General features: G+C 42.5%; 2 protein-coding genes and 1 long non-coding RNA gene across 4 annotated transcripts in view; 1 reads left to right on the forward strand and 2 right to left on the reverse strand.

Moving 5' to 3' along the window:
• Positions 1-15,861, forward strand: part of LOC308630384 — a 43,814-nt gene that overhangs the window by 11,075 nt on the left and 16,878 nt on the right. The window lies entirely within an intron of this gene.
• On the reverse strand, positions 4,039-10,381 carry TCF24 (transcription factor 24; the record flags this gene model as incomplete). Its single annotated transcript, XM_081258715.1, has 2 exons — positions 4,039-4,152; positions 9,992-10,381. The coding sequence occupies 2 exons, from the start codon at positions 10,379-10,381 to the stop codon at positions 4,039-4,041; spliced, it is 504 nt and encodes a 167-aa protein (XP_081114841.1).
• Positions 12,720-15,861, reverse strand: part of PPP1R42 (protein phosphatase 1 regulatory subunit 42) — a 38,846-nt gene continuing 35,704 nt past the window's right edge. The window contains exon 8 of the mRNA XM_081259018.1: positions 12,720-12,854. Within this exon, the coding sequence (XP_081115144.1) occupies positions 12,743-12,854 (112 nt within the window). The 3' untranslated portion in view covers positions 12,720-12,742. The remainder of the gene's footprint in view (positions 12,855-15,861) is intronic.

A 15,861-nucleotide genomic window follows, 5' to 3' on the forward strand; every position in this document is an offset into this window, starting at 1 on the left:
ACTAAAATACTGTGTATTTCAGCGAGGACAATCAGCATTTATTTATTTCGTACAGCTTCTTCTAAGTTTAAATAAAATCTCCATGAATAGATAAGAAAATTACTGTTTAGGATATCTGTAACTCTGCAGATTGAAGTAGTTGGGTCAAAAAACCCTTATCAAAATGTAAAACCAGTATTTTTTTTTATCACCAAGTAACGTGTGAAACAGATATCCTCACCTTCGCTCCATCCCAAACACCCACCTCCACTGTGGGACTTTTACTTTCCACTTCATTTCTTTTTGTTATTAAGTTGTTGTGTTTTTTGGGGTTTTTTTTTTTGTGGTACGCGGGCCTCTCACTGTTGTGGCCTCTCCCGTTGTGGAGCACAGGCTCCGGACGCGCAGGCTCAGCGGCCATGGCTCACGGGCCCAGCCGCTCCGCGGCATGCGGGATTCTCCCGGACCGGGGCACGAACCCGTGTCCCCTGCATCAGCAGGCGAACTCTCAACCACTGCGCCACCAGGGAAGCCCAAGTTTGTTTTTTAAAAGAGATATGTATATACTTTTTTTTCCATTTTTACTTATTTATTTATTTCACATCTTTATTGGAGTATAAATGCTTCACAATGTTGTGTTAGTTTCTGCTGTATAACAAAGTGACTCAGCCATATGTACACATATACCCCCATATCCCCTGCCTCTTGCGTCTCCCTCCCACCCTCCCTATCCCACCCCTCTAGGTGGTCACAAAGCACCCAGCTGATCTCCCTGTGCTATGCAGCAGCTTCCCACTAGCCATCCATTTTACATTTGGTGGTGTGTACATGTCCATGCCACTCTCTCACTTCATCCCAGCTTCCCCGTCCCCTCCATCCATGCCCTCAAGTCCGGTCTCTACGTCTGCGTCTCTGTTCCTGCCCTGCCGCTAGGTTCATCAGTACTGTTTCTTAAAATCCCATATATATGCATTAGCATACAGTATTTGTTTTTCTCTTTCTGACTTACTTCACTCTGTATGACAGATTCTAGGTCCATCCACCTCACTACAAATGACTCAATTTTGTTCCTTTTTATGGCTAATATTCCACTGTGTATATGTGCCACATTTTCTTTATCCATTCATCTGTTGATGGACATTTAGGTCGCTTCCATGTCCTGGCTATTGTAAATAGTGCTGCAATGAACATTGTGGTACGTGACTCTTTTTGAATTATGGTTTTCTCAGGGTATATGCCCAGTAGTGGGATTGCTGGGTCATATGGTAGTTCTATTTTTGACCTTTTTAATGTAGCTTTACTGATATATAACTGACATACAATAAACTGCACTACAAGTATTTTTACAACCAGGAAAAGAAACAATATTTTAAAGTCTGTTGGAACTAGTTCTGCTTCTAAAAAGGTATTTCCTTATCCCCCCAAATTATCACTATAGAGGAATTGTAAATGTTTTTTTTTTTGTGACTATTACTGAGAGAGGTGAATGAACTGACAGAAATTTAAGTGAGAACTTCCCTTGCAGATTATGGGATAATACTGTGATCCAAATATAGCCCCCTCCCCGCCCTGTTTTATATACTCCACTAAGGACAGCATGGTGAAGAAGCTAATACCAAGTAGGTATCTATCTTCTAGAAAGATTTTCAAGTGTACCTTCATTATTTGTTAAATGACCATAGAGACAGATATAAATTTAGCAGACTAAATTACTTTTCAAATTAGTGCTTTATTTTATCTCATCCTTTATCTTGACCATGCACCATTAATTAAAACAGCATGCTCCTTGGAAACTTTGGGTGAAAATATGCAATTTCACCTCAGATTTCCCAACCTACCAAAAGTTGTTAGCATATTTAGCAATTTAATAAAATGTTATGAAAACCTATGACAGAAATATAGTTCTTTGGCATTAAAACATTTGTAACTGGACAAGAAGAAATAAAAAATAATACTGTTTAAGACAATGACTAATGATTTAACAGGAGGATTTAGAAAAGTCTGATAATTCAACAATAGTCATAATTTTTCCCCAGTTAAATGCTTTAACAACTATAACCAAATAGATTATTAGCAATAAAACCATTTTTTTCTGAAATTCTTGCTATCACATTTAGTGTTTACAGTTCAGTTCCAGGTAACTTTAAAGAAGTTCTGATTTCATACCTTAAGATAAAAGGTTATTCTTAGCACTTTTTATTCCAATAATTTATGATAGTGAATGGCTGAATCCATCTCATTTTACTTTTTATTCCTTTCAATGGTATATGAGTGGGTAAATATACTCACAAATATTTAAATATACAAACATTTTTGCTACCTATTAATATGTAGACAGCTTTCATTGTATGGCTTTTCTTTTAAAGACATGCTTTGGTCACATTACAAGGAGTATATTCACATTAAAATAATAAAAATTACAAACTAACTATAAGACATGAGTCAAAACATGATCATCCTCGAATCAACTGAATGATAGTTTTTGCCTTCAAATAGTCTTTTACTTCATTTCACTGCCAAAAGCTGGAGTTAAGTGGAGGAGAAAATGAAATGGTGGTTCAGCTGCTATCTTAATTCAACCAAGTCCATTCATACACATTTCTATTTAATAATCTTGGATGAAACCCAGCAACTTTAAAACTGTGGGTTATCGAGAAATGAATGAACTTTACACCTGGACAGTGGACTAGTTAAAGAGGAGGAAAACAAGAAAGGGAGATAAAAGGGAATCTCAATCAGCAAAGACATGACAAAAGAGACTGATGATTTTTTTTTTCCAGGTGTCTCTGTTGCACCCTGTTGTTCTGAGAGTCAGCGTGTTCCCTGACAAATGTCTCTGCTTCATAGCTAGGACCCCCAGGCTCCTGGCGAAACTGAAAGCACTGGTTCAGTCAGGCAGAACAGCTGCTCCCTGGGCACTTCATGTGCAGGGCAGTGGGAGAGGCCCATAGCAGAGGGTTTTCCTTGCTTGTAGGTCCACATCAGGGCATCCTGTATCACAGGATGGTCACTCTGTGTCCTCAGACCCCCTCAAGGTGCAGATCAGCGCCAGAATTCCAAAATCAGACAGGATTTCTCCCATTTCATAAGGGCCAAGTAGGTAGACTGTGAACAGCAACTGACAAGGGGAGAAGGGACCTGGCCAAAGCTGTGACTGTGAAGGTCACGGGGGTTCGCTGGAGGCCCCTGACAGGTCTGAATGTGCCACTTTCTCTACAGGGCTACAGCTGCACCTGTGTACCTAGTCCAGGACCTGAAAGAGAGTGGGGTGGATGTGGAGTGACCAGGGGGGAGGGTGACAAACCCTGCTGCCCAGTGACACCCGTCTGCTGTTCACACAGGGCTGCAGGGTTTCCCAATGCCTTCCACAATTTGGAAACATAATAAGATATTTAATAATACTCTAGGAAGGTGGCCAAGCCCTGTCCTAGGAAGCAAACCATTCCTAATACTCCAAACAAGTTTTCTAAGAGGGAAAAATAGTTATAGAAGTTGCTGCACTGTCATATTACTTCAACAGTCTTTTCACACATATTCAGCTAAAACTGAATAAATGATCTCAGACCTTCCAAGTGGAACGGCTTCTTAGACCAATACTAAGCACAGACTGGTTTTCACAAAAATGAAATACTGGTGTTTTACAAACCCAGCTTTTATTCTTTTTAAACCAGGAAGATTGTATACATAGATATTAGCTTTTCAGTTTGTAACAGATATACTACAGAAAATGTGTGTATTCTTTGGATATATACACAATTCTTTGCTTTCCTATGTCTCTTTCTTTTTTTCCATTAGTTTCTCCGGCACTATATAGTAGTGACTCTCTCACACTGAATAGATAAGCTGTGTGGTTTACATTATTATTATTACATAATTTACCAGACTGATTATTTCATTCCACATTTATTTAGATTAGATAAATCTGAACATCCAACTATGGATTCACATGTAAACTTTCAGAAATGATGTTTGTTAGGTCTGATGTAATAAATATAGAATTATTTCATATCATTTAAAAACAATGACATCACTTTCTACCAGCCCCCCTCAGGGGAGAGCCTAAGGCTGTGAGTCTGTTGGAATATTGTCATGATTTATTTTTTCTCCAGAGACAGAATGCTTCAGAAACTGACCAGTAGCACCAATGTACAATCTTGATCGCATGGGCCATTTCTGAAAAAGAATATTTAAACAAGAATCCAAAAGTTAGTATCTGTGACAGATATAGTGTGTAATAGTAATATTAAAAATTCCAAATACCTCAATGCAAATGCAATATCATGTAGCTAGTAACAATGGTAATTATGAAGTCTAAGTGATGACACGAAAAAATGTTAATAATAAAAGTAAATAATGCTAATAATAAAATTATTAGTGCTAATAATAAAAGTAAAAACATACCCAGACTTTGATTATAATTATATGAAATAATACGTGTGCATGTGGACCAGAACTGCAAAAAATCATGGAGAATGAATATATTTAAATGTAGGAAAATATACCCACAATGTTTTAATGTTAAACTAAACCTAAAACAAAATTAAGCCTAAAACAAGATCCCTGGCTTTAAAAATATTTTAAAAAGTTATATGTAGGACTTCCCTGGTGGTGCAGTGGTTAAGAATCCACCTGCCAATGCAGGGGACATGGGTTCATCCCTGGCCCAGGAAGATCCAACATGCCACGGAGCAACTAAGCCCATGCGCCACTACTGAGTCTGCGCTCTAGAGCCCACAAGCCACAGCTACTGAGCCCGTGTGCCACAACTACTGAAGCTTGCACGCCTAGAGCCCGTGCTCCGCAACAAGAGAAGCCACCACAATGAGAAGGCCGCGCACCGCAACGAAGGGTAGCCCCCGAGTGCCACAACTAGAGAAAACCCGCGCGCAGCAACAAAGACCCAACGCAGCCAAAAATAAATAAAAAATTTTAAAAATACTAAAAAAAAAGTTATCTGTGTTAAGTATTATGCATCTACATTGTCAAAGGACTACAATGAAAAGTGACTAATTCGACTATCTAAACATTTTACCTAGCTAAAAGCAATATCTTGAAGTTGCACATATTAGAATGTTTGGTGTTATACAGCTAGAACATCCAGGTTAAATGTCTGCTTGTACTGGCATCACACAGCTCTAACCTTTCAGTAATCATCGCATTTGTATTCTGATTGTGTCTTTTCTAAATTTACCTTTAAAATGGACAGCCTCTCAAACAATACAATTAATTTCCAAACAGGCATGATGATGAAAAAATATACTACATAGGTAGTACTTTCAGGATGGACTTTTTTTTAAGAGGGGAGGGTCATATAATTTTAGTTCTAAGGTCCTTGGAATACTAATCAGAGAAATAGTGCTTTTTTTTTTTTTTTAATACAAAGGTGAGTCCTTAGACTAAAAGAGTACAACTCTTAAAGGTCAGCAGTGGGGTCCCACACTCTCCAGAGAGTAAATGCTGCTGTGAGCAGCAGGCTATTTTCACCAGCAAACATTCATGGGCAGACTGCTGGTTACACAGCACCATGAAATGTTCTTAAATGCCTCACAAATGATCCACGGTGCTCAAACAGAGGTACAATTATTAACAATCCAAAGTCCGTAAGAGCTTTGGGTTTTCAACACAAGTTGCATATTAGAATCACACGGGAGCTTTAAAAAATACTGATGGCCAAGTCACACTCCAGGCCACTTAAATCAGAATGGACCTCTTTGGAGAAGTATAAGGTAGAGTCAGTTCTTATCTGGAATAATATAAGCCTTCCTTATACTTCCGAATACAGTTACTGTCACCTAAACTGGGATTCCAGATGTAAAATGTAGCCACAGGAATAATAAGTAGGCATGTGATTTTTATTTCTCCAGATGGGATAAGTGAATTTAAGAGTCCTAAATTCAGCTTATTCTGCTGGGAATCTATACTTTAACACAGATTAAATATAACATCTGTGTTACTTGGAATTTAAATGGTCCATTCTTATATAATCTTCCTATAAACAAACTTGTATTTTATGTTCGATACAGTAATAAGACTGACACTGTGTTACTTATTTTTGCAAATCCATTTCAGGTTTTGTTTTTTTTTAAACCATAGATGTGAATTCTTGTACTTTCTGGGTATATCATGTTGATCCTATTCTTGGGATCCCTGCTACCAGTTGGTAACATTAAGTGTTTTAGAAACTAGCCTGGGATTTTTTGATATGTTTGGATTTGGCATTGTTAGATCAGATTTAAGGCCTGCATTATACTGAAAAATCCAGTGTCATGGTATTATGGATTGAATGTTTGTGTTCCCCCAAATTCATTTGTTGACGCTCTAACGCCCAACGTGATGATATTTGGGGAGGTAATTTTGGTTAGATGAGGTCATGAGGGTGGGTCCCTCATGATAGGGTTAGTGGCCTTTTAAGAAGGGGGAGAATTCCCCTTCTTTGAGAGAGTTAAGTCGGCCAGCTGCAAGACAGGAAGAGAGCTCTCACTAGGAAGTGAACTGGCCAGCACCTTGATCTTGGACTTTCCAGCCTCCAGAACTGTGAGAAAACAAATTTCTGTTTTTTAATCCACCTAGTCTATGGTATTTTGTTATTGCAGCCTGAGCCGACTAATATTCACATGTAGCAAATAGTGTAGGGCATAGGTCATCAATTTCAAGTGCAGAATTTTAGGCATATTATAAACCAGTGCTTTTCAATCTTTTACGCTCCTGCCACGTTTTCATGAGCATAAAAATCTCATGCTCAAACCTCAAATGTAATGTGAGAACTCTACATTTGAAAATATAGATAATAATAATTTGAGAATGTGACTTAAACACATCTAAGTATAAATAAAATAAAAATACTACTGAATGCTCCCTGTTAGTTCTCTGTGTTTCCTGGGTTCCACTGTATTGAGAATCACTCTAAATCATGCAACCAAGAGTGGAGACAAGTGAAAGCATCTGTTCTTTACAGCCTTGCTAGTATGTAAGTAATTTATGAAGCAAACCTAAAAGTGTATATGTGGATTTTTGCCTGATTTTTCATGGACTTAATAAAACTTCCCTTTTTAATAACTTTGTGTCCCTGGATTTTCAGAAAGTCTTCAAATGATTTTATTCAAATGAATTTAATGCAGACACATAAATAGTTTTAAGAGTCAGGAATAAAAATATAAATACGATATTGGTTAGGTTGCATGTCAGCCTCATGCCAAAAAAGCCAGCTGACTGATTTACATTTCACTTCTCAATGGTCTGTTTTAGCATTGTGTAGATTAACACAATCCTGACCTCTACTTTACCTAATAAGTCATACTTAAAATTATGTAGTTTCATTAGCTTAGAACAATCTAGCAAACTCATACAATTAACCAGAACTGAACCTGAAACTGAAGACTAAAAATATATTCCTGGTTTTTGGAGTTAAATGACTCCAAAATAACAAAACTTTGTATTTATTTTTTGAAATTATTGTTTATCTGTATTATCAACAATGATTCTCCAGGGGTAATGCAATTAATAAAGCCATCTGTGCTTTTCTTTCAATGTAAGTATCTGAAATATACCCCTGTTCCCTTGGAGAAGCACTGCCCTTTCAGACTCTGGTGCTGATCAGAACTGCTCACATCCCAAAGGGATAAAAACTGCTGTTTTAGGCTATGCCCTGGGATTCCAGTCTCTTAAACCTTCCAGTTTCATTTGAGGTAAAGTCATAATGTAAATTCCCAACAATGCTAACAGTGCTAAATCCCCAATACTGATAATAAGAACTGATGATTCAAAATTATGGCCTTGAAATACTTGTTAATGGATCTTTGATCAAAGTAAAGACCCCCTTACGTTGTAAGGCAGAAAAAGTCATTTTGGAACACTCTTTAACTAAGTAAACCAAAAAGTACAAATAATCAGAATATCTTTATTTCTTTGGCCTTAGGTTAATCAACGATAGACTTAATATTTAAGCATTTTGGTAGTCTCTGTAAAATAATGTGTTACAGGCAGTTTCAATTCTGTACGTAAAATCTCTTTCCTCTGCATCTCCACTGCATATGGTTATAGCCTCTCTTATGGCACATACTACATTCTCTCTTATAATACTGTTATTTATATTTCTGTCTTTGTCTCTATTATATGCTCATTTAGGGCAGGGATCGAGTCTTACCCTTAATTGCATTCACTCTCCTAACAGTGCTTTGCACAAAGCAGGCACTCAGTAAATGATTTTAAAATAGACTAGTCACTTGTTCAACCATCATCAATTTCATTTTTAAGAGGTAACCTTTGGCTTTCTTTCATTATCCCTAGATTGTCTTTTAAAATAAAAATAATTGATTCAGAGGACAAATGAGATTTAATTTTTCTTTAAAGAGTTATATGACTACAAAAACATTTGGTATGGGAGTCAGGGCAAAAAAACTCTTGTTAAGCTTATTGTTACATGAAAATTATGGTTTTAACATTACTCATTCAAAAAAGCACTGCAAGAAACTAAGGCAAAAAACAACTGGATTTCTCATCTGATTTCTCTCTCCCACAAAGAGGCATTTAACAGATGTCTTTTGTATTAAAGCCTACTTAATGTTAAAATAAACTTCCTTAGAGTATAATGTCAAGTCAAAAGAAATCTAATATTAATGATATATTTGAATAGCAATCTAATGTACCTAATATCAATCTAATATTAACAGATTAGTAGCATCTAATATCAATAGTAATACAAAACCCCTTAATTAATAATGAATAACTTTCCAGCTGAGGTTATACAACACATGCATGGAATGGAATAGTCTATCATAATTATGAATAAATGATATTTCAAATTTTTATACTTAATATTTGAACTAGTTTGAGTCTATCATCATGTTGATTAAATGTGCAAAGTAAATTTTATTAAACCTTACCACAGAATTTTAAGTTCAGTTAATATTAGAGGATGTACTTTACCCTCAATTCGATAATGATTATTCAATAATTTATTGAACATTGATATACTTAAGGCAAAGTCCTAATTTTGTGTGTGTGTGTGTGTGTGTGTGTGAGAGAGAGAGAGAGAGAGAGAGAGGGAGAAAATGCTTCAGAATGGTGGAATCAAAAATTTGAATATTTAGTATTAGAAAACATAGGGAAGGTGATCCATTTTGAACAGAATGCCTGATCAATGTAAGATTTGAAAACAATCAAATCTAGGAGAAAAGGATGATGAGAGTCTAAATACTGTAATATAGGTAATGAATCATAATCATATATACCGTATTAAACAAAAACCCTGACCACTCTACCTATATGTAATGAAAAACATACAAGAGGGAGTCTCTTGGATAATTTTGTACATTATGTTACTTGAATATTTAATCAGAACACAGCATATATGCCAACTTATTATGAAAATCACATAAACTCATTATAGTTTTTCTAACATTCTTGGTGGTTGTCTAGTCCATGATCGTTAACCTTCATTAAAACGGACTGAACATTCACTGTGTGGGGACGCAGAATGGTCTCCTTTTGTTTTTACCAGCTTTACAAAAAATTTCCAACATTAGTTTCCTAGGATTAGTTAGGGGCAGATACTTCCTTCACCCTGTTTAATTCCTGAAACTTTTCAAATATTTGATAAACACCACAATGGTAACAATGATGTAAATTTAAAACCCTCAAAGGCTCATAAATGTAACTCGGACACTAAAAATTATCAGGACGTGCAACCAAGCACCCCGCCAGGCACCCGCAAGAAACTTCTCATCTAGGAAAGGAATCCTGTAGGTTGCATCCTATAAGGGGCGTGAGACTCCCCTACCCAAGCCAGCCCGGGTTTAAGCCCTCTACCTGCAAACCGTCAAGGAGTAGCCTTGTGCAGTGGGGACCTCGCTATGGGTGCCTTCGCGGGCCAAGGTCGCTCTCCTGATCTGTTCCCCGCCTCACCCTGAAGGAGGGGTGAGAGCTGGGCGGTATCTGCCCAGGCGGGGGCAGACCCCGCGGTCAAGGTGCCATGCTCCCGGCCCCGGCTCCCCAGTGCGCCCTGCCCGCCTACCTTGACAGGGTGTAGGTAACCATCCCCGCGCAGGGCGCCCAGTCCGGGATCCGCCGGTGCGTCGGCGTCGTCCTGCAGGCTGCGAGTGAGGTGCGCGATGTAGGTGGTGGCCAGTAGCAGCACGTCCAGCTTGGACAGCTTGGTGTCCGGCGGCACCGACGGCAGCGTGCGCTGCAGCTCCAGGAAGGCGTGCCGCAGAGTCTGCACGCGGCTGCGCTCCCGCGCCGCGTTCGCAGCCGCCGGCCTCCCGCCCCCCGAGCGCGCGCCGCCGCCTGCGCCCGCCGGCCCCGGTCCGGTCCGTCCCTGGCTCGAGTCTCGGGTGGCGGCTACCGGTGGCGCGGGCTCTTTGCTGGCGATCAGGTGGCTGCCTGCGGGGCCGCCGCTGTCCATAGCGGCTTCCGGCGCCGCGCGCCCTGCCAAAGACGGAAGGCGCGGTGAGGCTGGGGCGCCGGTCGAGTTTAACCCGGGGAGGCGCAGCCCTCCCGCTCCCCCTGCGCGCCGGCCCCGGCCGTCCGACATGGCTTCAGGCGATCTCAGAGTTGAGCACCTTTTGACTGGGGCGCTTTTGCCTCCCGGCGTCTGGGGAGAGTGGTGGGGCCCGAGTGTTCCTGGGCTGCTTGGAAGGCTGAGGAGGGGCGCGGTGCCGGCTCTACTTTCCGCCGACAAATTAATCGGAAGGGCTACGCTACCGGGGAAAAAGATTTCGGAAGCACAGCTCCGGTTCGGAACTTGTTCGCGCTTCTGGATCGCTGTCCCGCCTGTCCAGCAGTAAAGATGAAGCTGGTCAATTCGTGGAGCGCGGCGGGAAGCCCTGCCTCGCCAGGGCCAGCCGTGCCCACGCCGGCCGCCCTCGCACCATTAGCTCCCGAGGCCCGGGGAACCTCAGGGGCGACGGCAGGAGCTCAGGGCAGTTTCTGCCGGAGAAGCGGGGGATCGGTGGCCTCTCCCGGCACTAAGGCACCCGCTACCCCTCCAAGCCCGGGAGCAGCGCGGCGGGGGTCGGACCGGGGCCCTCACCTTTCCTGGAGCGGCCGTACGAGGTTCGGCTCCGCTGCGAGGGCAGGCGAGGAGCGTCGAGCTGGGTCTGCGTGGCCAGGACCGCGCCGGTCACTCCATCCTCGTCCAGCCGAAGGCTACGGCCGCTTCCAGCCTGGGCCGGACGCGCCTTTTATGCGGGCTCCTGCGAGGCGAGGCGTGCGTGCTGGCCAAGCTCGGCGTGGGATGACCGCAGAAGGACCTGCTGACGTCCGCAGGTACCTGAGGTGCCGTGCAGGGGACTCGGTCCTCTCCGAGCAGCCCGTCCGCCTCGGGAGAGTCATTAATGCACCCGTCCGGCGGGGCGGGGCCGGGCCAGAGGGGGCGGGCCGTCTTCTTGGCCCCGCCCCTCCGCGTCCAGGTTCTCCCCGGGGCGGGACTCGGAGAGCCGCACGTCCAGCGCGCGGGGTTGGCGGCCGACTGGGCCAGAGCTGCGGGCTGAGCTGTAGGACCCCAGCGCGGCCTCGCGAGTTAGCTCGCCTTGCCGCCGCCCTTCCGCCTCGGGCCCAGTCTGAGCCCCGGCACCTTCCAGGCCGGCGCCGAGCCGAGGCGGGAACGCGGCCGTTTTGTTGAGCGTGACGTAACTTTCTGTGAGGAACTGTGGAGTGTGCCGCCTCGAGGCGCTCACCTTTCACTCTACCACAAGGTAAATGTCTCCCGCTGCCCTAACTGCTGAAAGCGTAGTCCTTCCACCCTCGGGATTCCGTGACCAGTTTACTGAGCCGCCCAGAGATAAACTGCACTTAGCTCGAGCGCGCCCACTGTCTGTGGTACCTTAGGAAGTTCCCCCAGTCGCGGTCGCTTCTCCCCGAGGTTCCGGCACCTCACTCGTCCCCCAGGGGCCCCCGCTTTGTTTCGCTATTTGGACGGATTTGGAGTTTCCCTGCGGGGAACTCGCCTGAAGTGTTTAGCCCTCGTGGCCCCCCCGGGGAGCGGGGCCGGCGGCCGTGCGGGGAGGGGCTCTCTCCGGCCTCCTTGAGAAAAGGGGGCGCTGCCCCGCGAGACCTGTTCCCAGCCGCCCAGGAAGCCTGGGCCCTGGACGCCCCCCGACCCTCTGTGGCTTCCGCGCGTTTGGACCCATCGCCTTCAGAGGTGAAGTCTGAGCGGACGCCCCGTATTTCCCAGCGACGTGATTAGTCCATCCTTGAAAACAGTGCCTGCGAGGGGAAGAGCAGGACGTTAAAACACCTTCTTTGCGGTCAGGACGGAATATCGAATTTAAAATAGCATTAATGAAAGCGCTCTTGTATACCTGACATAATTTCATCCTTTACCATAGATTTTAAAATTGGAGCCACCGACTAGTGCATAGTAATGGTGGCACTTATTGTATTCGAGTGTAGAATTCCACACACTTTAAGTATACTAGTGAATCAAAAGAATCCTCAGGTTTTCATCTCAATTCCCATTCCGTAACTGTAGTTCGATTTACACTTTAGAAAGAAACACACCAAAATACCATTGGTTCAAAAAAGGATTACTTTCTTTTGGTGAAGGAGAAAGCACACCTTTATTTCCCCTGTAAATGGTACGTAATGAGGAATAAAGCAGTTGGAAAGCACTGTTTCGGATTCTGTAAAGAAGCAAATCAAACAAGAACTCAAAAGGTTCTTCTTATATCATGAGATACCGTAAAGCTACAAACCCCAAAGGATGACGTTGCCTAGTAATGCGATAAAGGTAGAGTCACACGTTTCAGATCGCTTAAGGCTGAATTTACTGGTTTTTTACAAACACATTTTCTTTTACTTTTGAGTTATGAAGAAGGTGAGGTTCACATACATCATTTTTGGTCAGCAAGCTTTCAGATTCCTTCAAAGAGAGATTCCTGTATTGACAGAGAAAAAACAAAACAAAACAGCGTTTAAATTATTTCAAAGATGAAAGTTATCCACAACAGGTAGCAAACGTATATAATCTAGGACACATAACAATAGTGAAGGCTAATGATTAGTTACTAAACTGTGTGCCTCTTCTCAGGCTTGAAAGGAAGCAGAAACAAAGATTCCCCCCCCCCCCCCCGAGGAAGGGAAGAATGTGGAAAATCTATGAGTTGGGAGAGATGTGGACATAAGAATACGGGGGGAAGGTGGGCCGACAAGGGTAGGCACGCTGGCACCTCACACACCTCACCCCAGCCTAGCCTGCTAGAGTCTCCTGCTGCTTCAGGAGGTGGGGTGGAGGTGCAGGCACAGCAGAGGCACTTCACTGCTAACAGTGCCTGGCCAGCTGCCTGCTGAGTTGCCCAACAGTCAAGTTCCAAAGAAAGGGCTGATGTAACAAGACCAGCCACTGCAGGCCACCCCCCTTGTCCTATCTGCTACCACTCTAAGCAGCCTCTCTGAACCCTCTGATGACTCTAGAGTCGTCCTGCTTCCTGCAAGAAACCAGTATTTGCAATTAAGTTCAAAATGGAAGACGAAAATCTTCAAATTTTCCACATTACATAAATTAGTAACAGGTACCTTATTGAGCACTTCTTAAGTGCTATACAAAAAGCACTTTATTTTCTCATTTTGTCTTTACAAAAACCCTTTGAGGACTTTACATTTACAGTTGAGAAAAATAAAGCTCAGAGGGTTGAAGTAACTTGTCCAAGGTCACCTAGGTAGTAAGTGGCAGAGACAGGAGTCAAGCCAGGCAGATTGACCCTAACACCTGTGCTTTTCACCATACTCTTCTATTTACTATTTGTAGGGTTTTTCATTATTTGCAAACGGTTTTTGTATCTGCTATCTCAATAAAGGGCATACTTTAACTTGACTCCCTATGAACAATCCAAATACTATTTTTATAGTATGTCTTTCTTTGGAGTTCTTGTCTAATCTGGTTTTAGAGTGCCGTAGATTTTATTTCACTGAGCGTGATGTAGGTCTTAAAATCATACTTATCTTTTTTTTAAACGTGTCAAATAGTTTGGCATCTTATCTTTATATTGTAAAATAATCACACATACCAGTGAAGAAAATATATTGATTTGTTATATAGCTATATCAATGGGTTTTATAGAGTTGGTGCTTTTTTTCACCTTTCAGCGACTTCCCTCATTGTTTAATTAAGGTATAATTTACAGGCTTAAATTCACTCTTTTGAGCGTATAGTTCAGCAGTTTTGATAAACACTAACAGTCATGTAACTACTACCACAATAAAGATATGCAACATTTCATCACCCCCCCAAAATTCCCTTGTGTTGACCCTTTGTAGTCAACCCCAGGTCCTCAGCAACTACTGATATTTTCTCTCTATAGTTTTGCCTTTGCCAGAATGTCATGGAATCATACAGTGTGTAGCCTTTTAAGTCTGTCTTCTTTATTTTATTTTATTTTTTTAAACATCTTTATTGGAGTATCATTGCTTTATACTGTTGTGTTAGTTGCAAAGTGAATCAGCTATATGTATACATATATCCCCATATCCCCTCCCCCTGCGTCTCCCTCCCACCCTCCCTATCCCACCCCTCTAGGTGGTCACAAAGTACTGAGCTGATTTCCCTGAAGTCTGGCTTCTTTTGCTTTGCATAATGCTTTTGAGGTCTATCCATGTTGTGTCATGTATTGCTAGTTCATTCCTTTTTAATGCTGAGTAGTAGTATTCCATTGGATGGATGTACCACAGTTTGTTTATCCATTCCCTAGTTGAGAGACCTTTGGGTCGTTTCCAATTTTTGGTGATTATGAGGAAGCCACTGAAAACATCAGGGCTCAGATTTTTGTGTGAGTATAGGTTTTCATTCCACCTGGGGAAGTACCTAGGAGTAGGACTGCTGAATGTGGTGTGTGTTTAACTTTGTAAGAATATGTCAAACTATTTTCCAAATTGGCTGAAGTATTTTTTTTTTTTTTTTTTTTGCTGTATGCGGGCCTCTCACTGTTGTGGCCTCTCCCATTACGGAGCACAAGCGCTGGACGCGCAGGCTCAGCGGCCATGGCACACGGGCCCAGCCGCTCCGCGGCATGTGGGATCCTCCCAGACCAGGGCACGAACCCGTGTCCCCTGCATCGGCAGGCAGACTCTCAACCACTGCGCCACCAGGGAAGCCCCGGCTGAAGTATTTTTTGCATTCCCACCCGTAGTGTGTGAGAGTTCCCATTGCTCCATATCCTTGCTAGCATTACTTGATTTTTTTCTTTTTATTCACTTTAATGGACATTTTTAAAGAAAAAAAACTTGATCCAATATTTAAAACATTTTAAAAATCAGATGATTTCACAATCTAGATATCTTGCTTGCTAGCTAGTCTCATTTCTCACCTTCAACATGTCTGCCTGGCTATACCGTTTTGGAGCCGAGTAGCTGCAGACTGCAGTTGCCTTTAGTTGGACATGTGCTCTCCAGTTTACCTCAGTCACATTCTCACCTGCTTCCCTTACTTACTTTATCTGCCTGTACTTTAGGGTGTTTTTGAGCCCCCCTTGCAGTGTAGTTAAGAGCTTGGCCTTTGCAGTCAACGACCTGGATACAAGTCCCACCTCTGCCTCACGGCAATCCTGTGACTTTGGGCCCCTCTGACTGGGCTTCTGCAACACTCATTTCCCCCATGTATAAAATGGGGCTGATAGTATTCTTATCTCAAAGGGTCCTACTGTGTTTTATAATTTGTTTGGGTAATGAAGACTAAGCTTTCGAAGTAGACATTTTAAAATGGAAAATAACTAATACAATTTTTATAACTTAGATCTTACATAACTCTTGTTCACAGAGTAAGCCATTGACAGAGTTGAGACTAGAAGTCACAAAAGTGAGCTTACACTGTTCTAAAGAAACACTTTGTCGCTCACCACTATTGCTTTTTTTTGAGGGAGGTGGGGGTTGTCCTAATTTCAAAGGGTTCTT

Source organism: Mesoplodon bidens, assembly GCF_964165515.1.
Source record: "Mesoplodon bidens genome assembly, chromosome: 16".
NCBI classification, from domain to species: Eukaryota; Metazoa; Chordata; class Mammalia; order Artiodactyla; family Ziphiidae; genus Mesoplodon; species Mesoplodon bidens.